The 27,452-nt window shown below is 40.0% G+C and overlaps 2 protein-coding genes across 3 annotated transcripts; one reads left to right on the forward strand and one right to left on the reverse strand.

Annotated features, from left to right (window-relative positions):
• Positions 1-39: 39 nt before the first annotated feature.
• On the reverse strand, positions 40-26,576 carry iqgap2 (IQ motif containing GTPase activating protein 2). Of its 2 annotated transcripts, none has more exons than XM_086076049.1 (38): positions 26,220-26,576; positions 24,131-24,230; positions 19,104-19,260; positions 18,879-18,956; positions 17,750-17,826; positions 15,890-15,957; positions 15,599-15,712; positions 15,313-15,491; positions 14,477-14,564; positions 14,194-14,357; positions 13,266-13,353; positions 12,984-13,147; positions 12,714-12,874; positions 12,431-12,555; positions 12,149-12,312; positions 8,213-8,303; positions 7,680-7,847; positions 7,455-7,597; positions 7,204-7,374; positions 6,993-7,076; positions 6,833-6,904; positions 6,659-6,728; positions 6,313-6,521; positions 6,060-6,209; positions 5,808-5,971; positions 5,496-5,720; positions 5,130-5,270; positions 4,474-4,558; positions 4,166-4,398; positions 3,661-3,793; positions 3,439-3,541; positions 3,209-3,344; positions 1,769-1,856; positions 1,436-1,648; positions 1,208-1,368; positions 971-1,114; positions 677-785; positions 40-506 (listed from the first exon to the last, which is right to left on the reverse strand). In XM_086076049.1, the coding sequence occupies exons 1-38, from the start codon at positions 26,263-26,265 to the stop codon at positions 393-395; spliced, it is 4,980 nt and encodes a 1,659-aa protein (XP_085932175.1). In that variant the 5' UTR covers positions 26,266-26,576; the 3' UTR covers positions 40-392. The 2 variants fall into 2 exon arrangements, with proteins under 2 accessions (XP_085932175.1, XP_085932174.1); XM_086076048.1 differs by having other exon boundaries at positions 3,209-3,350; positions 26,220-26,575.
• Positions 9,471-13,701, forward strand: f2rl2 (coagulation factor II (thrombin) receptor-like 2). Its single transcript, XM_086076051.1, has 2 exons — positions 9,471-9,749; positions 9,991-13,701. Exons 1-2 carry the CDS (start codon positions 9,689-9,691, stop codon positions 11,061-11,063), a joined length of 1,134 nt encoding a protein of 377 aa, XP_085932177.1. The 5' UTR covers positions 9,471-9,688; the 3' UTR covers positions 11,064-13,701.
• Positions 26,577-27,452: the final 876 nt, after the last annotated feature.

A 27,452-nucleotide genomic window follows, 5' to 3' on the forward strand; every position in this document is an offset into this window, starting at 1 on the left:
TCACTTTACACCAGCAATATATTAAAAATACATTAGTCGCAGCATTTAAAAGTTTTATTAATTAAAATATGATTTGGATGCTCTAATTAAAAAGGCACTGGTGAATTTACAGCATTTCAACAAGCCAAGAGGGAGGCGGCCTTCTTATAGAACTGCTTCATCAACATACAAGTGACAACAAAAACAATAGTGTTTTCTCTTACAACGAAAACAAGAATATCATTCCAATTAAAATACAATAAATTTAGCGCTCCAAAAATGAAAAGAAAAAAAAAGGAAATAAACAGCTTCATTAAATTATTTGGAGAAAGAATAGTATTACATGTACATTTTCTGACAACCTCGAGTGCTGTCACAAGGCACAAACAATTTCCCATATTCCCTATTTTCATTCACTTTCCATAGAATTTTTTATTTAGGAGGAAGATAAGCAAGTTCACGTTGACTTTAGCTTTGTCGAACATCTTCATAACAGACACGCCTTCGTATTGTAGTTGCAGAAGGTCCTGGACACAAAACATTGAACAGAAATGATTGCAACCACAAGACAATAAATAGAATCCAAATCCTTCCTAGTCAAGTTTGCCAAACCCCGTGCAAGGAATAACAAAATGAAGCCGATTGCATGGAAATCATTGCGCCCGGTGGGATTGTGACGCACTGGAATTATGTTTACCTGGAAATGAAGCTGAACCTTTTCCATCTCAACACCCATAAATTTGGCTTTCACCTCAAAATCGCCAACTTCCTCACTTGGTGAAATGTCAAACATGACATTTTTGAACCTGGCACACAAAAGACAGCAGGTTAAAAAGTGTTAACTCAGCACTTTTAGGGGGAAACGAACCAATCCTTTTCAGTCAAATCGTCCTACTATGAATGTTACAATGATGCCTCTTTCTTGTGCGAATAATAATGGACACATTTCCCACAGCACACTGGTTGGGAACCATTAAACGGCTCGACTCACTGGTTGGTCTGAAGTCCTTCGATCTCCAGAATGACTCCTTTCTCGTGGAGCCTGGCTGCGGTGTACTTCAGAGATTGTGGCTTCCCCTTTTTGCTGGCCTTTTCATCTCCTTTGCTGGTCACTTTGATGGATCTGCGCGAATGTCTAGCCGCACACGCACACGCACAACACAGTCAAACATGGACTGTGTGATCACAAGCCAGCCACACAATCCAACGCAGGGCAAATCATGCTCACTTGCGGTTCAGGTTGTCCAGGCATGTCTTGATGTAGGTGTCGTAATAGTTCATCTGCTCCTGGTAGAAGGAGGTTTTCGAATTGAGCGCTAAAAGCGTCTGCTGGAGCTTCACGAGCTCGGCCTTCCTCCTCTGTCTGTAGCGTCTTTGGTAGCGAATGTCCTGACAATCACAATTACAGGTTGAGAGGCCGAAAAATGCTTCGTTTCGAGTTGAGCTGCTTACACACTTTAGCGACGTCGTTGATGATGTCCTGGTACTTGTTTGTGGCGGCGACAAGGTTAGCCTGCTCCAGGTTCCGAAGGTTCCTCAGGATCTTCCGCTTCTTCTGCTCCAGAGGGAGCCGACTGTCCTCCAGTACCGCAGGGCTGCTTTTTAGACCGTCGGGGGTCTGAGCGTCCTGAACCGCCCGCCGCTCTGCTATCTTGGTATGCTCCGACTCCTGCGGGACAAAGTTCACGCATGACAGTATAATAAATACAATAAGTCAGACAAACAGATAAAATAAGTCCACATGAATAAAATGACTCTCAATGAGAATGAAAGTCAGCAAAAATGTCACCTGAGGAGCTGTGGCCGGGGTCTCTAAAATGTCAGGCAAAGTCTCTCCAGGTTGAATTCGGATCACATCCACTATAAGTTTCTTTGTCCTACAAAGACAAAAGGCAGACGATCATGATGTGCAAAAGCACCATATGCAGAGAAATAAATTGAATTTCTTAAGGATGGGCGAGTACCGATACCAGGAATCGGTGCCAATACGAGCCTTATTTTAAAAGGTATTGGTAGGTCGCAATAGCGGCCGATACCCGTATCGGTCACAGCCTCTTGTGACTGTTTTACGATCAGCAACTAGAAATTTGCATTGGGTGAAATAGAAAATTGCCATTAACGTCATGCAATTACATAGAAAAATGCTTTATTGGGGACATCTATCAGAAGTACTAGTGGTATCGGTATTGGTATTGGTGACTACTCAAGAGTTGTGTAGTGTGGTATCAAACATCCCCACATTTTTATACACATATGCAAGGGTTTATAATACTTTTTTTTTTTTTTTTTTTTACAAAAATCTATAGAGATAAACCAAAATAACGGTATCGGTTCTCGCGACGGTGGCCGATAGCAAGTCCAGGGTTTTTCCTGTGTACAAAATTCAGAGGCGGCCACCACCACCTTATTTGCTCGCCACCTCCAAGCCTGAGCGACCTTCCCACAGTATCATGATAATTATTGTATTGTGACCTTCACACCGTGATAATATCGTATCGTTTGGATATTTTCACATCCCCTATATATGACTTTCTTTAAAACATTTTTTCCCCATGTACCAGTAGTATCGGTGACTATGCAGAGTTGATTACTCGTACTGGTATCGTTCTGGAAAAAGAGTGGTATCGAACATCCTTATTAGTTTGTATATGAAATATGTTTGAGTCCCTTGAAAAGCGTAACTAAAAAACTATAACTTCAAGAGACATGTGAATAAACTCGTCAGCCACTACACACGGATGCCATATAGTATCAAGTCATAAGTATACATTCTCAAGGTTAGGGTGAAATCATCTTTCTAATGAAGTGCGTTACACAAAGAAGGATACACGTTTATAGGGAAGATAGCCACCGCTGGCAAGCTTCTTCCTGTTTGGACAGGAAATGATTCAAGGGAAGGAAAGACAAAGTTGGGTCACTAAGCGATAACAGCGGGGGGAGGAAAAATGTACAAAAAGCCTACGTGCCAAAGGCAGAGAACAACAACGTCATCTTAGCTTCATTCTGTCCATGGATTATCTAAAGAATAATGCACAGCCACACAAGAATTGGGACACTTGAAAATATGTCCCCATCCTTCATCTTGGAAGGCTTTCTACAAGATGTTGGCATGTGTATGTGGCTCTCACGTTCTTCCGTGACATCATCATCATCCAACCACATTCTTGCTTCGTTCATTACGAAATTGTCATACTAGAGCAGAAAAGGTTTTCCTCTTGAAACGACTCACTTTGTCATGAGAGTCTTCACATCTTTGTCGTCCCCTTCAAGCAGTTCAAACTTGCTGGTCAGCGTCAGGGAGATCTCAGTCTTGGCCAGCTGGTTGAGGGCAGCATCCCTGTTTGTGTCACTGCTATGAACGGCTCCTTCACCTCATTTGAACAACAGCAGAGAACAATAATTGACATTGATGACGTGACATTGCGCATCCAAATATGTCGTATGAACATGTGTAAGTACCAAGTAACGTCTCGACATCGGGGACATCTCCCAGGTCCTGCAAGAGCTCGTGTAACAGGTCGTTGAGGTCTGGTGAGATGGCCTCCAGATGTTCCAAAAGCAGCTGGATTGATACACGTGTCAAGTTTGAGCAGTACATCCACAAAAGCGGATGCCATCACATCATCCAGACCAAAAAACAATTTTTTTTATTATGAACAGACCTTTATTTGACATACTTACTGAGTGCGTATTGATGATCTCCTCTATGGAGATGTAGATGATGGGCTTGCTCAGGGTCACCATGTCTGAGTATTCATCAATGTTGAACTTCTCCTCGGGTTCAGGGACGTCGCAGGCAGACTGGAAAAACACCCTAAATGGAATTGAGAAGTGCTTTTGTTTTTATTTTTTTGGGTGCAGATAAGGATACATGGTGTGGATGCAAAATTGTTGTTCCACTTTTGTTAACGTTCTGAGATTATGACATTTTATTCCATTTCTCAGTGAATTATGAACAAGCATGTATGCATTGCATTTCTCCTCTACCAAATTTACTGTCATCTTAACATTTTCCTGGAATGAGGAATAGTTTTTTGTTTTTTTTTATTTGTTTTAAACAATTCTAAATATTGAATCAAATGTTTTAGTTTTGTTACTGGAAAGTTTTGCTGCATGTTCTATACTCACAGTAATCGCCCATACTGTAAGAGTTCAGAATTTGCCCTTCGTCAATACCAATTCTCACCGGAACTTCTCGTATGTCTGCGAGATGAAGTTGTTCATGGGCGTCATGTGTACATTCTCGCCCTCAAACAGCTTGTTGGCAGCAGCATGCTGGAGCATCTTCGCCACGGATCCCAGGTTGCGTCGCTGGTCCACATGGAGCTGCCCTCCCGCTGACAGGTCAATTATGTCGAATCCATCGGGAGCTACGATGGCAGGATTCATGTAGCGGTAGTAAAGCAAGTTTCCTACCACCTGCGACGGAAAGACGTTCATTATCGTGAGCACAGAGGGATTTCATAACATAATTACAAAATTGAAAGCTTCTACCTTTAGCAGCTCATCTTCTGACGCATCTGGAAACTTTTCGTGGAGGCAGTTCTTCAGAACCTTTGCTACGTATCTCATGCCATAACTGGATGCAAAACAACAAGCAACGATGAGAACTCAAAATTGCATAGAAAATGACATCATTCATTCTTGCAACGTTAGAACAATTACTGATAATAAACTTGTCAACGCTTCCACATTCTCAAAAGGCAGTGTAGTTCTGCCGGGGTTATGTTTAAACATTAGCACCATCTAGTGGTAAACTTGGACCTTGGCACAGTTGCGTTTTATTTATACAGTATTTATCTGCCTGAAAGTTGCTTGATGACACATTGTAAACAATCACATTAACACACTGGAATCAAACAAAAAAAGTAAGTGAGATTCAACAGGTATTGTAAATATTCCTATGGCTATTTTGCGTAAACACGACAAAGTAAGTTCACATAATCACAATGTGCACACATTAACAGTATCAGAAAGAAGGAAGGGTCCAACACCAAGACAAAAACAATAACAAAGCCATCAAAATGAAATTAAAATTAATCACTTCATGATGCATACAAATGATTTTGCCCAAACAATGCATAAACAGAAAATGTTTTGGCAAGACAACATTCTCTTGAACATGAACATTTCCCGGTGCCAAAACTTACGGGATATTATCCAGGGAGGACACAATGGAGTTAAGGACTTTATCTGTTGCGGAGCGAAGTGCCAGACTGGAAGCCTCCAGCCTGTTGCGTACTTCCTCATGTGCCATGGCCTGCTCGGGAGTCACTTCATAGGGCAATTTGCTGAGGTACAATAACAGCTGTTAACATTTTATTGCATATTATACTAGAAATTTTCTGAGTGTCCATCTGGTGTGTTCACTGACATCTGGCTAAACAGGAAACCTAATTTTGTTTCGGTGTAAAAGGTTGGTAGTACTTCCAAACAAAAAGGTATAAATAAAACAGGCAAAAAAAAAAATCATTGAAGGCCTATCAAACCATTCTGTGACAATAGCTCTTTCCTACCAGACTTCTCCAGTGGCCGTCTCCAGCTGGTTGACCCAGGCTTTGTAAACATCCACAGGGTTGGTGTTGATGCCAAGATTTTTGTCGTCAATGATGTCTTTGACCACAGGTGACAAAAGTTGTCGCAGAGTGTTGTGGCCCCGCGCTCCTCGGTTGAAGCTCACCACCATCTTGATGACTGTGGGATTCCCTGTCACAATGTCCTGAATTTGGTCAACCTTAGAGCTGGGACAACGCAAGAAAAATTCACAGTAAATTCAGAAGCATCTCTCATACAAAATAAGCCAAATGAAGGAGGGATACCAACGCTACCTGATTTCTTCATCTAGAGCAGTTTTAAAGAGTTTGAGCAGCAGATATTCCTCTCGCTGATTGGACGCATAGTTATACAAGGTGAAGATGACAGTGTCCATGAACTTTGTGGACTTGTTTTGGGGCATTTGGAAGATGAGCTTAGCCAAGTAGGATGGGTTGGTCTGCGGAAGGAAAAGAAGTGAGCATGGGACACGCTTGTTGGGTTTGGAGTATTGAGACGGCGAGCGATCTAGAAATGATCGACTTTACCTGAAGGAGGTAAAAGAGATGTTGGTAGGCCTCCAGTTTCTTCCGTTTTCCTTTACTTAACCCTTTTATTCCCAGTTTGTCTGCTGTGGCCAGGTCGTCATGACTTTGACTTTTCATGTTCTTCATTGTCTTATTGTGAGACACAACATCCTTTCAGAAGAAACAGTTGGTCATCGTTACACACTGAAAACTCACATTTTCCTAAATCTGCACATATATATATAAAAAAGAAAGAAAGAAGAGGTTTAGCCACCTGCAGCGTGATCCTGTTCTTCACCAGCAACCCAATCTTGATGTCCATCAGGTTCAAATCTTGCTCCATCTGCTGATTTGAGCGTATTTTGGTGACCACTTCTTCCTTGAGCCGTGTCACTTCCTGTTCCTCCTGCAGATCCAAAGGGCTCTGCTCCAGCAAGTGGACAAACTTGCGCACGACTGATAGGGGAGGGTCCTTGGCCCCAGCTGAGTTATCACACATAAGCGTGAGAGAAGACCAAATCGAAATTCATGTAAACGTCCATTCAAATTAGCAGGGGTTCAATATACATTTGTGCACTTCGGTCAGATATCCATTATGTAATAACACAATGTTGACTTACTCAGAGTTCTGTAGTCATCTCTTGCTTTATTGGCCTTTAGAAAAGCCTGGATGGTCACAATATCCTTCTCCTAAATGCAAAGATATCAGTAAACACCTTGTTTAACAGGGAATAATCAAGACAAAACCATGTTCCCAGTACAAAACAAAACTAATTGAGTCAAGTGTTACTCGCATGATCTTTGAAGTATTGCAAACGTTCGTTATATTCACGTTTGGCTTTCCACATTTTAACCAGGGACTGAATCTAAAAGTAAGCAAAAATAATTCATGTCAGTGAATGTTTTACAATGTGGAATCCAATTTTTATGCAAATACATAATCAACACTATCACCTTGACAACAGAGGTAACATTTTTCTGAAGCAGTTTCAATCTGTCCATGAAGATTTTTCTCTGCATGTAACCTCTCCAGCATGCCTGTAAACAGGGAGGGGGGGGGGGGGGGGGCGTCCAGGTTAGGGCACTCATTTGATAAAAAAATTAATCATTCAGTATAACTGAATGTGAATTGCAAGAAGGGTGGGGGGGCAATGGGTGTCACAACCTGCAATCTGATGATATGGGGTTCTTGTTGACGCAGGTACGCCATCCTCTGAGCGCGCCTTTGTCTCACCAGAAAACCTCGAATCCTCGCCTGCAGCTGCATGACCAAGGACTCATTGGCCAACCACAATTGTTCCCGATTATATTCTGCAGTCACGCAACTGACTGCAATCTGAATGAGACAAACAAGCATCAATATTATATTTATCAGATGTGCATCCTGGGTAATATACTTGAAGGGTGGGAGGGTACCTGAATTTGCTCTTTATTGAGGTGGCCACTGCTATGTTCAAAGTTTTCTGGCTCCTCCCAGGCACCGTGTCCAGTCTCCACGTTATAGAAGTAGTCATATTTGTCATTTATGCAGTGTTTCACCCACACACTATTGCTGTCACCTAAGAGAAAATGAATAGAATTTTGAGACTTCAGTTCCTCCCAAATGCAAATTTTCCACCAGAGATTTACGAGCGCGACGACCTTCAGGTGCCATCTTTCTTTGTGTTTGTGCCAGTTCAGCCTGGTACATGTCAGCACATTCAGCAGCTACGACTCTCAGCCCTGCATTTGGTGACTGCAAAGCCTGCAGTGTATTCTGGGAGTCACCCTCTGCCACCATGATGTTTATATCAGCTACAGCTTCAGCCACTGTCGAAAACAGAAGATGATTGAGCCAAATAAGCAGTAGGTGTTAAATCATGACATCAGTCAAGTAAGAATAGGATAAAAACTACACATAATGGAGATGTGATCTTTTATTCTATGGAACGGTAGTAGAAGGAGGAGAGAAAGTCATGACAAAATGTCACAATTATTTGGTCACTAAATAACAGTCAAATCAACCACATTAAACTCAAACATGACGGAAAATCCTTGCTAGTTTTTTTTGGGGTGAAGCCAAACTTTTTCGAATGTATGACCTTTTTTCCAATTAAAATAAAAAAAACTTGCATAGGGAAGAAAAAAACCCTCAAGCTGCAATTTTTAAAAGTAAAAAACAATTAAGCACTCACTCGTGAGAGCCGCCTCTGCATTCTGATTGGCTGCATATATTGCATCTTGTATTTGGTCCAGCCACAGTACAGCAGATTCATCTCCTGAGGTCTGCAGTCAAAACAATAAGTTGCCACATTTTAAGCCAAGTACAATATGGTCAAAATATAAGCAAGTGTATAATCAAGCACTGTTTGTTGATATTAAATAGATTATACAGTTATTATGATTATACAAGTCTGAATTTTTGAAACCTTCCCACATAAAGCAAGATGTGTAAAGAAAATTCTAATGTCCTTGTGGCACTGTACTACTGTGTAGTCAGACCATAAAAACAAATCATATTTATTCAGCCTAACTAGGCTAAATTGAGCAAACTCTGGAGAGGGTAAAGGCAATCCCTAGTTAGGCTAAATTTAGCAAACTCTGGAGAGGGTAAAGGCAATCCCTGATCACCGACAGGAAGGAAACTGTCATTAGCTTGGGTCCTAAAAAAAAACTCATCTGCATGCAGTGACTGAAATTTACCACCCAATTCTTGTAGTACAGTAGATGATATCACAGTTTAGACTTTAAACAGAAAACCCCCCAAAACACATTTAGCCATATATGAAAGACCGTTTGTATTCAAACCCAAAACAATAAAAAACGATTTTAAAGTGGAATTACCCACGCCTTGGATTTGAACCTAATATTCACTACTAACATTATATTGCTAAATCAGTGGTTCTTAACCTTGTTGGAGGCACCGAACCCCACCAGTTTCATATGCTCATTCACCGAACCCTTCTTTAGTAAAAAATAAAATGTGATTTTTTTTTACTGGTGCACGAAATGAATTGTGCATTCATATCACCTTGTTCAAATAAAAAAACCAACACAGTGCATGAACTCAAAACAACAAACAAGGTGGACGTGGGGTCGGCGTCACTAACAGCCCTCTCTAAGCGGTCTAATAGGGAGGTCTCACTCTGCTGCATAAACCAGCAACCTCAAAGCGGACCGGTAGGAAATCTCAGAGCAGGACGCTTTCAATGACTGTGCCCACTAACTGCAGACTAGACTGAGGGGTGGACCTCTGCGGCGGAGTCTCCACCGAACCCCTGAGACCGACTCACCGAACCCAGGTTAAGAACCACTGTGCTAAATCAAGTATTTCCACAAAATCTCAGTAATAAGTATTTAACCTTTTTTTTTTTTTTTTTTTAAACCATCACAGTAGATGCTCAACCATGATAACACGTATCCTCCCACTCCAGTGAGTCAGTGGACAGTCACTGACGCAGGCAGCTGGGAATTTTGTTTTCAAGGCTGGACAGGAAATGTGCATACAGGAGCGAACAAACAGGCAAACTTTCCTTGTATTCTAAGCCAAGCTTGAGTACGCATCGCCGCGGAGATGCCTCAAAGCAAGATTCATTGGTGGTCAATTTCTGCTATACTTACTGAAAAACACTGAGACCCAACAATATCCAATTGTTCTGCATTTGGTAGACATGGCGGACATTTTAGCCAGACTTATCTGTCTAATGGCTGTACAGAGCATCCAGGCTGATGGTAAGTGATTTAAACTTAATTTTTTAAATATATAAAAAATAAATACAACGATATTGTTGAAACTACCACTGTATTTTAATAATCAGTTGTTTAAAAATGCAAATAACATTTCATTATGATAATCATGAACTGCAATTATATAGAGCTTTTGATAAATCTTTTGTTGTTGTTCAACTAACCTTTAAATTTGTTAAAAAGTTTGCTTCAGCTACTAATAAACATTGCTTTTGTCCACTTACAGGGAATAGAACTCGGACCACAAACAGTACACAATCGGGAATGTCTCCAAAATCGCTAAATGGCAAGACCTATCACCACAATCTCACAAAGCAGCTGTCAGCCGGTCTCCGACCTAGCGGCGCGCCATGGCTGGATGTGGCTCCAGACGATGCCGCGACAGCCTACACCACGGGGGTCTTAAGCACCTGGATCCTTCCTTCAGCTTACATCTTAGCCATGGTTGTTGGTATCCCCTCCAATGCCTACATTCTGGCCTTTCTCAGATTGAAACTCCAAGCCAAGTCCTTGTCCACAGTTGTACTGTATCTGAACTTGGCCTTGTCAGACCTGCTGCTCCTACTTTCGCTGGCGTTGCGCGTTCACTACCATTTCAGTGGAAACAACTGGGTATTTGGGGAAATCTCCTGTCGGCTGATGACCGCATTGTTTTATGGCAACATCTACTGCTCAGCACAGACTATAGCATGCATCAGTCTGAAGCGCTACTTGGCTGTGGTGAAGCCCTTCTTGTACAGGAGGCTGGCCAAGACCGCACTAGCAGTATGGGCATGCTTGATCGTGTGGTTCCTATTTGGTGCGGCGATCGTACCAGAGCTACTCGTCAGGCAAAGCTATTGGCTTGCTCAGCTGAGAGTCACCACCTGTCACGATGTGCTGCCCCTTGAAGAAAAAACCCATTCACTGCTTGTGCCCTACAGACTGACGCTGGTTTGTCTGGGCTTTGTAGTCCCCTTTATGATTTCCACCTATGCACATGTGTCAGTGGTACACCACCTTGGACAATCGGGATGTAACTGGAGACCGTTTATCAAGATCAGCACTCTGGTTTTCATCATCTTTGTGGTGTGTTTTTTACCCAGCGGGATTCTGCATATTGCACACTACGCCCGCCTGTTTTCCAGCGGGGACGACAAACTGTACGGATACTACAGGTTTGCTGTATGTCTCTGCTGCTTCCACAGTTGTTTGGATCCCTTCCTGTGTTTGCTCATTTCTAAATCGGCTGCGTCGGAGATACAATTCATCTCCATCCGCAGGATCCCAGAGAGGCTGGCTGGGAAGATATGCAACTGAATGTGTGCACAGAAAAAGGCATTGCCTTACAGGACCATTGTTAGAACACAGCAGGGCATCAGTCTCGGAAACATCTGACACTGAGAAATAAACAGGGTAGTGCATGACGACAGTCTTTGTAAACACTGTATGTACAGCACTGGGACAGGAATCTTGCAACACTGATGCTAATGTGAGATATAAATATAATTATTAAATATAAAATGTTTACTATTAAAAAAAAATGGGCATCATTACAAATTTCAGAATCAGTCAATTAACTCATTCATGCCCAGCCATTTTCACTAAAACAATCCCCTTCACTCCTGACTGTTTTACTGGATTTTGCAAGGCCCACAGAATATTGTGTTCTATTGCTATAAAAACATGGAACCTACCAAAAGAAAGATTGGAGTCTGTTCTTTCATCAGAAAAAAAAGCATATTTCTATCTGTTTTCATCATTATTCACAAATCTATTTAAAATTCAGAGTAATTGAGGTTTTTTTTCAACATGGTCCTGGTTCATTTCCTATGCTCTGCTGCCACCTGCTGGCCGTTTGTGTAATAACTACCATTTCTTCAATCGTTCTTTGCAGTTGAGATGCTGCATGAAAGCGTTCTGTATGCTCCAGCATAAAAAATTAACCATAAAAAACTTATAAATACGTCTTTGGGACACTTAACACATTTAAAATAGAACGTATTTATACGTTTTGGGGAGCAAATGAGTTAAATGATCGGAAACTATTTTGTGAAATGGCAACAAAACGTACCAACTTTTGTTAGAAGTTATTAGTTCAATGTCGATGATGACCAAAATGTTATTGGCTTATACATTGAATATCTTATGGATTTTCTCACGCATGCCAACAGAATGCACACTGTAAAGTAATTGTATAAATTGAAGAAGTTAATAAAACATTTTCAGAAACCTTATATCCCTTTGATAACGAAAACAAAAATGTCTACCCATTACCCTTGATGAGAACTGTTCCAAATAAAGCTGTGACATTAGTGAATTATTTATATTTTTACAGAGGTAGAAAAAACCCTTTAAATCCATTATAACAGCAGAGGTATAAATAAAATTTAAAATCATAGTACCTGGCAGAGGCACTGCTTGGTATAGTATAGGACATCATGGTAGTGTTTGGCTGTGACTGGGTTCACCCCCGTCAGTTTGGCAGTGGGGAGGAGCAAGGCTGCAAGTGTCTGCTGATGATCACCAGAGTTCAATGCTTCATTGATCTCTGCTATTGCTATGATTCCTAAAAGCATGGAAGTGTATAAGACTTGATTATTTCATGCATAGAAATTGTCAAGGTATACAGACAGCTAACTGCAACATACTAATTAGTTCACCAATGAGAAACTTGGATGTCTTACGTTCATGCTCTTCAAGGACCTGAATGTTGACTGTGTCAATGCACTTTTGAACATCATTCCAAGAGAGGAACTCTTGGCCGTTTGCAAGAGACTCCGTCCGCTGCTCAGTTAGGGCGTCAACATATCTGATGAAGGAGAACATTGTAAATTTTTATTTTCATCAAATTAAAGGAGTAATCCAAGAACTTGAGATCTGTTAGACCACAAACTAGCTTGACGAACGTTAAACTTAAGGTGACCTGCTGCTATGCTGTGATATTGCAACTTCCAACAGTTGACATACCGGTTTAGGTTCTCTTGGTCCATGTTTGTGAAACCCAGAGGTGAGTCCGTTAGTTGCTCGATCACAGCCTGTGGATCTTTGGTGTCCAGAACCTCATTGAGCACAGCTACAGCCGACAGCATTTCCACAGCCACATTTAACTCCTCATGGCTCAGGCCAGACTGAACGCAACAAATGTAATCAAACGCATGCACTGTATATTGCATACTGACAAAAAAAAAACAATGCATCTATAGATCTCTATAAGAGCAAGAAGATGTCATGTCGTACCCTCCCTCCTTGCAGTTGCAAACTAAAAAGTTCATTCTGATAGAGAGTGGCAGCTGTTGTGTAGACGATTGACAGTTGAGCTTCAGGGTTCGTCAGCTCCTCGACGGTCTCCGCTGCGTTGCCAAGACGAATGGCAGTATTGATTGCTGAAACGGCGTCAAGTTCTGGGCAGGAAAACAATCAGATACAATTATGTGAGTGGACATACTTAATAAAGAGGTAAAATTATGAGCACTGACAGACGTTGTGGGTTGTTATACATGAATATGTGATTGTGCTTACTTCGTCTTTCAGCCTCTGAAAAGTCATTGCAAGAGCTAACAACTCTCTGAATCTCATCCTTATCCACCAGAACTGCCTTGTCTTCATCCTGCAGTTCATAATTAAAAAAAATAAAAAAATAAAAGAAAGAAAAAAGATTTTTTGGGATGCCAATTTGAAAATTCCTTGTGGTCAAATGATGACAACATGAGTGGAACTTTTCGTTTGACCTTAGGTTACAGTAGCATATTGGAATTTCTGGACCTGCGCTTTAGTGTCAGCAGCAATACTTTGACAAATGTAATATAGAATGGAGGGATCTGTGTCCTTTTTATGTCAGAACAATTTTTCAGTGTCACAGTGGAGCTTTGTATACACTGTGGCAATTATTATTTTTTCATGGTCTATTTCTCATGTGTATGAAATGCTAAACATATGCATTATTTATTAAATTTTTTATTGCAGAGCGGTTCCCCTTTGTATTGTTTTCTTTTGCTGTCCTGTATTTTTATGATTTCATCAATTATATAAAATTGTCCTAGAACATTCAACCTCTGTCACAATTTAGAAGAGGACATGCAACAATCCTAACCTGACCAGTGGCTACTCCATTGTCTCTACTACAGTGGAGAAGTGCTGGTGTTTGTGGAAGAGAGAGAGGGAGAGATGTAACAGGAAGTGGTAGCATGATCTTGTTGCATGACTGAAACATTTTTCTTTTAAGTAGACCCCCCCCTAGCCTAGCCTTTGTGATTTGAAAATCGCATTCCACTAAAATTCGTCGGCTGGATTTCGATTAATCATATCAATCAATCAATTTATATACTATGTTTGGCAAATATGTTGATGGGTGGTATAGTTTAAAAGTGTGTATGAACTAAACAGCATATACTGTATGTGAGGTTGCATTCTGGGTGCCAAAGGCCATGCAAACTCAAAATCAGGGTACCTTGGACTTGTGCAGACAATATGTGGTAAAATGCTCCAGGTACCAGCCATGGTTCATGTCCTGCACACCAAACAGGGCCAGCGGGCGAAGCCTCAGTGCAGCCAAAAGGGAAGCTTCATCCTGGCTACACACCGCATGATTTACCTGCCTTATTGCTGCTTGGGCTACACACAAAAAAACAGAAGGGAGTGAATTTTGTATATAAGCACTGAACGCCAAAAAAAATTAAAAAAAATGGTTTAAGGCCCAGCAACGTTTACGGCCGTGGAAGTTCAGTCCTTACTGTTGACAAAGTCTACGCAGCGCTGGATCTCCTGCTGTGTCAGCAGCTCATCATAAACATCTCTTTCCTCGCTACAAACTTTGGAGTACTAGAAAAAATAAAAAAATAATTAATTTAGCTTAAGCAGGCATGTTTAAAAAAATAATCAAATAAATTAATAATAATAATTCAAGTGAAATCCCATATGCTTGTGTTGTCTTGGGAAATAAACGCAGAAGGGAGACAAGTTGCCTTGCAGTGCAAGTGTTAAAAGTTTGGTGAAGTACAGCTGACAGTGCAGCAGCTGGAATGTGCTGGCAAGGCTCATGGAGCGAGTCATTGCGGGCAACCGTTTTCTGGGCCACTACAGTTGATTCTATTAGATGCTGCAATTGGATCCATCTGCTTAGACAACTTTAAAGTAGTGATGTCTTTCTCTCAAATAGTACCCCAAGCAAGTAGATAGATTGTTGTTTGGGGATTCTAGTTTTAACAAGCATGAAGGATGTTAAATTTGAAATAGCTAAGGTGAAATCCATTTAATTATCTATTTAATATGGATAAAACTTGGCAAGGTGCGGATCCACATTTCCGTTTTGTTCTCTTCGATGCAGAAAGGGCATTATTTTACTTCTCAGTAAATAATGCATTAAGCCTAATGATAAAACAAAGTCCTATGCAGTATTCATTAATGATGTGAAAGTTGGTGATGATCAAAAATAGGATTGTTTAGTCTTGGTGAACAGACGCAAACTACAGAGTGCTGTTCACTTTAGGTAGTATGATTAGGTGGTTTTAAGTGAAAAGACATTCAGTCAATAAATACAATTGACGATTACAGTTTGTATAACTCTTACATTGCCAGAGGACTTATGTTGTTTACGGGTCTTGGCCTGGCTCAACATGTCCTGATAGTCTTGCACCAGAACGTCCTGGGTGTTCCTCAGCATGGCGTTTGGATTTGTCAGGGCTGTCATCGTCACAGATGCCTGACCCCTGTCTATTGCCTCATTGATGGCAAACACAGCCGCATGCACTAAGGACAAGAGCAACACCACAATGTCCAATCAGTATATGAATAAAAAGCACTGCAGATAAAAAATGTCCACCTCTAGAAATCTAGGTAGGAGGTAAATGACTTACATGCTGCTTCATCCACTGAGAGCTCATTGGCAAGGATTCCTCCGATCTTACTAAAAGCTGGCATTTGAATACCATATTTTTCCAATTCACTCCTCATATTACTGATCTCTTCCTCTGGGAGACAAATACAGTACAGACCAATGGAAGGTTGTTGGATAATGTGATAAAGTGGGTATTTAAAAGGACAGTGAAAACTACGCTGAAACTAGCACAGGAACAAGACTAAGATTGGTGTTAAAAACAAGCAATGCATAACAACAATTTTTACTTTTATGTAGCATGTTACTTTACCTGTAAAAGCCACCTTCCCTAACAGGTCCTGGATCTGTGGTGCAATGCCCAGTTTATACAAGTACAAACTGAAACAAACAACGGCATGTGTAAGATTAGCTCTAAAACTTGAGCAAGCACTGAAAGCTTATGGCAATCTGCAGCTACACACAGCAATAATTAACTGAAAGATTTGTATTCGTTTTTCATTCATTAGCAGAGATTATTCCTGGCTGGGTTTTTTTGTTTTGTTTTTGCGCAACTTCCTACCAATAACACACAAACACCACAGGGAGGTAGTGTTGGCTCAATAAGCAGAATGACACCAGCAGCCAATTAAGCTTGTCCTGTAATCTATTGGTTAGTTAATTCAACAGGTAGATGCCTGGAAACTTCATCAAACTTTCATCAGCCTGCAGTTACCTGATAAGTCGTAATGAATTATAGATACAAGTCAGGTAGGAATGGCATCGGGGCAACTCAAATTGCTGCAGAGGCAGATTATTCTGCACTTTGGTCAGAGAGGGTGTGCAAACATGAAATGGCCTCTGTCCCTGACACATGGACAGGGTTTCATTCATTCTGAGAGACAAACACAGAAACAGCTGACCGGCAATAATAACAGTGACTGGAGGGTTTTTTAACACAATCAGCTGATCAATATAGCTCGGAGCAACTTGCCTCAAAAAGATGACCCCATCTATTTTTTCCCCCCACATCACACAATTGTCTTTTTACTAGCAGCATCTATGCTATTATAAATAATTTCTGTCCATATTACATTTGTTGTTGTTTGACATTTTTTGCACCACGCTCGATGTGCCTACAAGAACATCTGCTGCTTTGACTCCATATGCGCACATGTTTGTGGGCCTCCTGCTGGACTCGAAGGAAGGAAGAAGTTGTGTGTGCAGAAGTTGGGAAGGAAACAAAGTCTCAAAGGGCCTGACAGAAACATTATAACAGAGAAACAATCCAAGCGGGTCACGTAATCGCTCCCGAAATCTGTCCCGTTGACCATCTGGGTCAGGCAGATAAAATTGACACTTTGTTCATTCAAGTCATGAAACTAAAAAAATACAATTATGACACATGAATACTTCCGATCACAAACGTCAACATTGCGGACATTGGACAAGCAAATCTGAAAACTATCTGTCGTGTAAATGATTTTCATGAACGCCCTCACACCGAGTTTGTCCGCCCATGACTTGGGAGCTAGGCTAGGCCAAGATCTGCCACTTTCAAGCGGCAGCCAGTATGGGTGAAACACATTCAAATCAAAAGTTATACTAACTGGAGTATTGCTGCATGCAAACTATATTATTTAGTAATATAGTTTGCATCCAGCAATAGTCCATGTAGTAGACAAGAAATAGGGTGTGTAAAGTGAGGTATAATTCTGTATCCTTGTAGTATTTTGATAAAGCATATCACAGGAAATTGGAAACTGTTTTAAATGATCGAAACAAATGCATAATATATCTCCTACAGCAAAACCTGCACAATTTAACAAATAAGGCCTTTGACTTGAAATAATTCAGACATACATTCCCCCCACTGTTTTATTACATTTTAGTTCATACTATAAAACGAGTAGCCGCACCGCTTGTTACAAGTACAAATGTAAATTTTGTACAAACCAATGCGTCAATTGACCACTTACTATCATTTAACAGCTTGACCTACAACACATGAACTAAAGTAGCGCCTACTTAGTAACGTTTGTTTTCCCATAAATGAAAGCCACTCAATGAAAAGTTTGAGAACAGCTTTTCCTGTCTTTGCGCAAGGGATCTAAGTGTTGTGTGATCAATGTAGCTGTCTACATTGAATATCTAATAAGGCAATTCGATCATACTGTACACAATGAAGTCTTACCTTAATGCATGTATGCAGTACACCACCTTGGGCATATTTTTACGATCATACACATCTGTTGTTTCTGGGTAGAATATCTGGAAAAATAAATGCATACATAACCAGCATTTTTTTTAAAATGTAGTTTCTCTATTCTTTTGCAACCAGTCTGGGGAAAACCATCTATTATCAATGTATTTTCTTTATAAGGGGAAGTCAACCCATTATTATTATTTTTTTTTAACAATTGTATGTTCTGTGCAAGCCCCACTAGTGTAAACATGGTATTCTGGTTGATATTGTGTTAGTGGAATAGGTTATGTTGCTAACACAGGTTAGCCATGACTCAACTACCCATAATGCTTTTGTTTTCATCGCAGATGACCCGGATGACCCCTACGACGCATGTGCGTCAGACACGGCGGTATCCAGCCCCGGGAGAAGTGCGAGATAGGTAGCTATAAATAAATAAGTAAATGACTCGTCGACTATTAATGTTAATTGTTGACGATTTTGATCGTCGACTAATCTTAGCCCGAACTCATATTCCACAAATGTAATATTAATCAGAATGTCATGTTTAGACTAGTGAGTTCACATATAACATATTATTGTCAAGAAATGTTTATGGTTGACTTTCCCTTGAAGCCACTAATGACCAAAGTAACTAATTATAGGAATCACATTCTATTCTGTTGTTACACAAACTGTTTATGACAATTGGCTAACAAAAAAACTCTTGTCACACGCACACACACACAAGCACAAACAAACAGAGTAACAACATCACATGCTGCGACACTGATCAGGGACTTTTCCATCCTGTCATGACAATTACATAGTAACCTCGCCAAGACTTTTTCAACTAGTCAACATCTCATTGGGGGGGTCTTGACAAAACACTTCCATTCACATTCTAGGTTATTAACATCAGCTTTAACACGTTCTTGGAAAAGTAGGTTAAGGCTGGTATAGTCATTTGTGTTTTGATTGTCTTTAACCATTTATGTTGAATTATTCTCAGTACATTTGACAGAACTTGTGTTTCTTGTTTACAGAACAGACATAGAAAACTCCCCTTATACATATTGTAGGTGTTTGATCACAGTAGGAGTGTTTGCAAGACAAGAGAGCAACTATTTGGCTTTACCTTCGGTAGGCCCACGGACTCCATGGCCCTGAGCCACTGAACCGTGTTGTCAGTGTGCCTGAAGTGCAGTCCTTTGCTCTGAAAGAAAAAAAAAGGAGAAAAAAAAGGGGGGGGGGGTCTCAGACAGAGAAATGCTGACATAGAATTCCCAAAAGTGAGAATGTCAATTATTGGACAGAAGGGCAGCTCAAAACAAACAAGAACGTTAGAACAATAGCAACATACCTTGTACCGAGTCTGATCTCTGTCATAGATTCTTTTTATTGTCACCATTTTAGGGGCAAAGAAATTGGCAAGTTTGCCAAGGTAGACACCATTCCTCAGTCCCTCCTCCAGTTCTGTCGTAGTGGGCAGGTCTTCATCGAGGCAGGCTTCCATCCAGCTAACAACACATACCAGCTGATCTTAAAAGCAAGCAAGAAGATGCTTCTCTACACTGTTCTAAATGTTCATTTATTCAGCCAAACCGTAGCAGTGAAGGAGAAAAAAATTATCTTAAAACTGGCTGTTGGCAGATTTAACACTTTGGCTTTGGTTTGAGAGTCTTGTTTAGTATGTTTAATAAAAGGCCAAGTTAGAACGTTTACTCACTGTGGTAACTTTTACAGTTTAAAAGTCTTGATAATTTGCACATAAGTAAGATCAAAGTGCTAACACATTCAGGCCTACTCTACCAGAAATTCCTCCAACATGTAGGCTAAAATTATGGCTGAACTGGAGTGTTCCATCATTTCTTGGCGCGAATCCCCATGTTTCCAACTGTGGTCACCATTCAAGAAGTAATAGAAGCACAAGTTTGTGAACTGCGTTTAACCTGAGATGTGAACAGCAATTTATTCCCTTGCACTGGGAACTATTTTCTTCTAAACGGTTTGGTAAATGATTTGTTAGGTTGTGAATTATGTTGGTTTGAGAATCTGTTACACATTATCAGGCTGGCTTGGAGTGACGCCATATTAAAAGTTGGGGCTCCACCCCTGCCCTAATGTCTCTCTGCTGTTGTAATGTCTATTTGTGTACATTTTCTCACCTTCTAACAACAACAGAATAAATGTTTTATCAAAACTTGCACAGTGCTCATTAACTTTGCGTTATGTTAACTGGTTAATACTGAATACGCACGGTTAAAATATCACGCCGTTACTAAACTCGGAAAACAGGTTAGTGGGCTTCCTGTGTACACCGCAATAGCTAGTAAGACAACGGGTTGATGATGAAATAGTTTGAGGCCGAATTTACGTTAAAAAAAAAATTCTTAAAAGTTAAATCCATGTATATTTACATACATTTGTATTATTTATACAAATAACATATGTAAACAACATGAATGAATGAATGAAACCTAAACATCAGCTATTATCATCCTTGGTGGCTCTAAGGTGACAGGGCACAGCCATTTTGACATTATACTGCCCTCTGCTGTCGACTGGAATTGATGTCAAAGTGCACTTGTTCTCGCATTGTGAACATCACGCCTCACCTGTGTTCTTGGTTTGGTCATGTAGCGTTCATAATGTGAGCCCAGTGGTACCTTCAATGTCAATTCCAGTCGACAGCAGAGGGTAGTGTAATGTCGAAATGGCTGTGCCCTGATATGGCTGTAAACGGGTGTATTCAGCTTTTTAACTCTTACTCTTTCAACGCAGTATTAAATCAAAACACTGTGTTTAGGCTAGTAGGGGGGGCACAGAGAATATATTTCAAAGAAAATATGTGACTTGACTTCCACTTTAAGACTTTCAAGAATTCAGATACCACATGTCAGCACTCGGAACGTATTTTGACATTAACATGCATGTTTTTTTTAATAGTGATAGACCGATATGTTTTTTCCAGCGCCGATACAGATAGATTATTAACAGGCAAGGAGGCCGATAACCGATATTTGGAGCAGATATTCTTTTGTAGTAAAATAAAAAAGATATATGCTTGCTAAAACAACTTTTCAAATTTTCTACATGTTTAATGTTTTCTTTTAATTTAAACATACAGCAAATAGACAGCTTTGTTTTCTAATAAAAAACCTAAATACTTTTCTATAGTTTTCCAAAATTTTAACATAACTGAAATGTTATACTTTCACTTATTTTCGTTTTAATTTTAACAAAAACAGCATCTCTTATGAAGTGAAATTTAAATAAATAAATACATAAAACGGTCCATGAAATGAACCCGGTTTTAAATTGATCTCTGAAGCTGGTATTGCTCCGTGCTTACAAACATAGCAAATTTTGGGTTCTCGTCAGAGTTCACTAAAGGGTTCTAAAGATGTTCGCAACAGTGAAAATGTGTCAAAAAAATGTTCAAAATTTCTTTGTGACAAAAAAAAACTGTTTTTGTGCCAAGCAAAATCTGTCTGTGAACATCTTTGCCACCTTTTGCAACATTTTACGAACCCTGAAGAAAACACAAAATTCACTAAGAGAGAGATACCAACTTTATCAGCCTTAAGATTTGTAAAAATGGCTAATGCCGACATTCCTCAAAATGTTAAACATCGGCACCGATTATCTGCCTAGCCGATAATTGGTCTATCCCTATTTTTTTATACTAAAAAGGTGGAGAACAATCATGTAGCTAGATGTTGATGACTGTAAACCTTACCCACAAATATTTTTAAATGTTGAGTCTTCCCTTGACAATTTTCAGGACCATTACATTAGTCCTTCAGCTCTCACTAAGATATCTTTATGATAAATATATTAGGATCACAGAGCAGTAGTAACACAACAACATATTGATATACTTAAGATTTCTGGGGGGACCGAAACATTTGGCGGGAACAGAATCCAGAAAAAACATCCTGCTTGTGAACATCACTTCCTGTATATAGAACAATGTAGGGGAGCATGTCTCCTGGAGGAGGATGAACTAGTTCCATGTTTACAGCCATCTGAGAGACTTTCCTGTCATTGTCCAACCTGTGGCCAACCAGGAGAAACCATGAAGCAAGCCTTTTCCTCTCAGTTTCACAACCACAACTGATGACGCTCCATATGCTTGTCACGCTTTTGTCATGAGTTATATTATGTGAAATGCAGAAGACAGTGCAAGATCTGATCCCAAAATTTTTTTTTTAACTTGACAAATCAACGTTTTACTTTTTCGTGATTGTACAAAGTCTATATGAAAAAAACTAATGTGTAAGTGAGAGGTCACCAAAAACAAAGAGGACCATTCATTGAAATACATCAAGAAAGGTGAACAACCAACACCATGGTATCAAAAAAGTAACTCTGCCAGCCAGATTGATAATTGTGATTCACTCGAGGCCCGAAGGAGTTCTTCACATTATCAATCTGGTACTTCACTCAGCAGACCAGTTCGGGAAATTCGGGACTTGCTGTACAATACTTCGAGCTGATTGGACGATGCGACATCCTGTGCACGTTTATTTTGACCAATCACAGCAATGGATAAAAAATCTCGTCTTTCGTCTCGTCTTAGGAAGGGGAGGGGGGAGCACGAACATCTTTACCAGATAAAAATGCACGAAACGCCTCTCGCTGTTCAAATTTAACAAGGAAACGGTGAGTAATTCCGTGAGAACATAATTAATTGCAGCATCCATTCGTCTGTTAGATTTGTTCGTTCCCCCTCAGGTTTCGTCCTGCCTAAACAACTGGTTGGTCCGACCTAAAAAAAGGTCGGCTGCAAACGTATCAGCGAGAGCGGTACAAGATGTATTCTCCGGAGTTTTTGAACTCACAAATACCGAGAGAATTCATCTTGCTGGCAAGGTTATCAAAAAAAAGCAGAACGAATATTCAAGTTTCCACCAAGCACCACTCAATTGAGTTGAGTCCTTTATGTACCCGTATTCCACAGTTGGTACCACCATGCAATGTTTCCCAAACTTTGAGCTGAACTACAAAATCTACACTAGAATAAAATTTCACAGCACCAAAAAAAAAAAAAAAAAAAGTCACACAAGGTAAAGTACTGTATATAATCTGAAATCATGATGATCTTGTCTTAATTTACTGACAGACATTTGCTAACTTTACTAAAGTGTGTAATTTAAGCCTGTTGATTTGAACACAAAGCTATTATGTTGTATAAAGGCTTACTTTTTTCTTCTTTCTTTTTTTACATCACTATCTGATGGAAAAGAGCTCCATTGCTTTGTCTGATGAGCATTTTAGAACTTGACTGTGCATCTAATTGGGGACGACTAAAAGCAGAATGGCTCTTACAAAAAGCAGGAATACTTCTTGCAAACGCTATTTTCATAAGCACTATACACTACACTGGGGATGAGCGGATTCAATCCCTGTTCAGAGAACGCCGACACTTGACCCCAGAGCATAAAGTCTAATCCCTGGCTCTACCTGCTTCATCAGAAATCCTAATCCTAATCCAATTTGACACATTTTCCAGAATAGAGGAACAATTCCCTATTTTTACAAATGCCAAGAACACAGTAAGAGAGTAGTAGAGGAGGTTAGACGTGAATGAAACTGTTGAGCTGGAAGGAAGCAGCGCTTTGGGTTAAAGCCTCTTGGGACAGCAAAGCAAGATTTCCACAAAGTAAACAAAGCACATTCATTAAAAACAAAATAACTAGGTTCATATTAGGACAGGTAATGAAATTTGTTCTTAGTCTAGCCTATGAAAGATTGACAAACTGATGGGGAAAAAATTAAATAATAATAAAGGCAAAGTCCAAGAGCATGTTCAGCTGCGTGACCGAAAAATTGATGTGGCCAAATGTCAATAATCTAAAGTTGTTAGCGTGGTGAGGAAAGGCGACACCAGAAAGGAAGTGGTTTGTCTCTAAGCACGCGTCACAACAAATGTTTCCAATGTCGCGTCGTCAGAATAACTAACTGAAAACATACCCATACAAACTGTATACGTAATTTATATGACTGTATAGCAGTATATCATGTCTCTCATTAGTAGTTGAGAGGCAAGAAGAGTTCAAGTAAGCGACATCTCCTTTCCGCAGGGTCAGCAGAATTCAAATTAGCAGGAGTGTCTGCAGTAGCGTGTAATCATCTCACGCGCGTGCTAATTATGTCTTTACCTGTTCCAACAGCTTCATGCAAGCATCATCATTTAAACACCTGCAGCTTTGCTCCTCAAGCAACTTTGCTCAGACCACACAGTTGTTCTTGCTTCTTCTCCCCCCCCCCCCCCATAACCACTACATACTAATTCCATAATAAGTATTCTTCCAATAGACAATGCATTTCACTCGGCTTTAAGACACCTTGCAGCTTTATCTGTGGATGCTTTTGTCATCTTACCGTTTGGCCTCCTCTAAGTGACACAGGTACTCATAGGCGATGTTCTGTCGCCGCCTCTGATCCATCTCCTCTGCTGACAGCCTCTCATCATCCTGAATGGCTGCAAAAATCCAATACAATGCTGTTACTGCTCATTCTTACGACAACACTGACTAATATTACACATCCACCCATTTTCAATTGATCATGTATAAAGATAGGGCAAGCTTCGTGTTCATTTTCGGTAAACATAATTAGACTAGACTGACAAATGACTTCTGCAAGGACTTGACCTTTACCTGCATCTTAATGACTTCTCCCGCACAATGTGTTTTTACAGGGGCCTAATCCAATCACTTTGTTATTTCTGGCTGAGTGAAGGCCTATTCGTATGGATTGACCAATCCCCCGAATTCTAGGACTTTTAACATAATTGATCAGAATTTTCAACAAGAAGATCAAAAAGAATATATCATTGCGCTTGGATCTCATTGGGCTGTGCAGGTGCACGGAATATTCACACACTGGTTGTGTGCTCACTGCTGCAAGCCAAAGTGGTTAAACCAGACTGATTAGCCTAAACAATATAAAATCCCAATGGCCCCGGACGAGTATAATAAACCTTGGTTCGATAATTAATTTAATGTTTACAGTAAAAAGAAAAAAATTATTCTTTTGAATTTAGCGTATTCTATGAAATATAGCTTTTTACACAAGTGCTTTAAATATTTTGAAGCAGCCATGGTCAATTACCTAACGTTTACTTTACAATAGATGTACAGTTGTATAATTTTAGCTGTGCTTTGCAAATGGCACAATTTGCACTTCTTTTTATTAAAGACTAGTCGTGTAGCTACAGTTCTTGTCACTTACCAAATATGTTCTAAAAACCTCAATAATCTCCCCATCATATTACATAATGGTCCCCACATTTAGAAGTCAAGGAAAAATTGCGGCAAGCTTTCACAGGCAGCATACGCCATTTGGCGCATGCATTAAGTTTGCCACCTGTGCTTTCCTTTTGCAAGAGAAAATTGTTTTTGAATTTAAAATTGCATTAGGTGTTCCACGTTGGAAATGCCACGATAAACATGAGGGTGATTGGAAAGTGCAAATATGTATGACACTTATTTCTGCACGTGTGGGCAAAAAAAGAAGAAGAAAAAAAAAAGGTCCTTCACTCAAGCCTTACTGACTAATGTGCTCACTTCCTGCACTTTTGTGTTAACTGTTATATTTAACCCACAGGATGAGGTTTGCTTGCCTTTGTGTGCACATCATCATGGGACTTCAGTTATTGGCTCTATGGTGTTGACTCATGCTGTTTTTCGGCTCGAGCTCGCGAATAGTGTGTGGAGCATTGAAGAAACGGGACCTTTTTGACAAGATAAAAGGGTTGTTTTTGACTATTAATTATTTAAAAAAAAATTAGGGGCGGGGGAAATTCTTGTTTACTCCAAGTAGAACATGCAAATTAGAAGTCACACTGAACTTACTTTAGGATAGCTTAAGGCTACCCTTGTGTTAAACTAACATTTGTGCCGTTTCCCTGTAGGCACACCTCCCCTAGTATGTATGCAAACCACCACCGAGTTGATGACACAATTGATTAGTCTTATCTTCTAAAGTTTGCACTTTGCCCACATGTTTACCTTGACAAGACAACTACAGTAAGACCTGGCTCGACGCCGATGCCATGTGATGTGTTGATTTTATTTGAATACATCAACATTCCGGTGCAGCACAGTTAATGTTTAAACTTATGAGAACAGGCCTTGTGTGTAAAATGGCTGATATGGTTAAATAAAAGATAAAACACATGGGAGGCGAACTCAAAATGTAGGCCAGTAGCAAAGCAGCACGTGTACCAATTTAGACAGTAAATTACTATGGATGCAATAATCAAGTATTCGTCTGCCGTGCTTATTTTTTGTTTAAACTTCCCATAATTTATTATTTAATACTTTATTTTTAATGTGCAGACACACCTCTTGGTGCAGGAGGAGTCAGAATCACAACCACCTGCTGCTCATCAACGTCCAGCTGACGCCGAGTCCTTACCGAAGTTTGTTTCAAATATATACACATTCGAATGAAAAGTCCCACTTACTTCCATAGCGTGGCTTATGTCGAGCGGACGTTTCTTCATGATTCATCCTGCCTCGTTTCGTTTCGTTTCGTTTCGTTTCCTCCAGCGGTAGTCAACGCGTCTGAGCCGCCAACAACTTTTGTAAGCTAACGTCCAAACGCTCGAGAAGGTGTGCCAGACCGTTAATGAACTTAAAGCAAGCTAATAGAGAAGTGTTTTATCATATACTGTATTTAAAAAGAAAAAAAAACTAAGAACAGGCACAAAAGTCGTTAGAACATTCCCTTGTGACCACCAGCCCCCATGGTGTGCGCCTCTTTTATGTGACCTCTCCACGAAGTGACTATGATGATGAAAGTAACGTTAAAGCTTCAGACATATATGGACAAGGCAGGCGAGGAAGCGAGAGCTCCTTTGCCCCACCTGCTGGCCAACACGTGGCATCGTGTAACCTTCAAGGTCTTGGCTAAAAACGGAAACATTGCAACTCAATCGAGCTCGCTATTAGGGAGGAGCTGAAACCCTCAAATTACTGGTGTTAAGTAATTACGTTTTAGTACAAATCGTGGTATCTACTTAAGTAGATTTTTCATTTCATTTTTTTGTACTTGATGGTTTATGTTTATGATTACTTTTTTTGGTTGTTTTACTCAAGCATTTGAACATATTTGTTCCTCTGTTAAAATATGATCTCTACCTGTTCTTTTTTTTAAATTAACATTTCGGAGTCTGTACTTTCTATTCGTAGGAGTCGAATCAATACCTACTAATTCTAAGTACCGAGTATGATTACTTTTGCCACCTCTACTATGTCCTTTGTTGGTAAGAAACTTGAAAATGTCTTATTAACCATTAGAAAAGAATCACACGAATTAGATTTAATTAATTTATAATCACAATCAATTATGGGTGATTGTATATACAAATTTTGTCTAAATTAAAATAATCCTTTTATCAGAATTTACGTGTTTAAATCTATCAATCTTTCAATCGGTCATTCTCACAACTGTTCAATATAGCCGCTAGGTGGCAGTCTTTGTTAATCAGAATTGCTGGTGGAAAGTACACCTTACTTTGAAATCAGAGTAAATGCAGTTAAAAAGAAGTAAATATATATATATATATTAAAGTCTCTGCAGTCTGGCTCTGAGTGTGGGCCGTTTAGGGCCTTGTGATGGGGCGTCTGTGCCGTCATCGAAGATGAAGCAGAAAAGGAGATAGTTCAACGTCTCAGGTGAAATACCAAAGGGACTT

This window comes from Leptonotus elevatus, chromosome 5 (genome assembly GCF_054856555.1).
Source record: "Leptonotus elevatus isolate MCC_2025b chromosome 5, RoL_Lele_1.0, whole genome shotgun sequence".
In the NCBI taxonomy this organism is placed as follows: domain Eukaryota; kingdom Metazoa; phylum Chordata; class Actinopteri; order Syngnathiformes; family Syngnathidae; genus Leptonotus; species Leptonotus elevatus.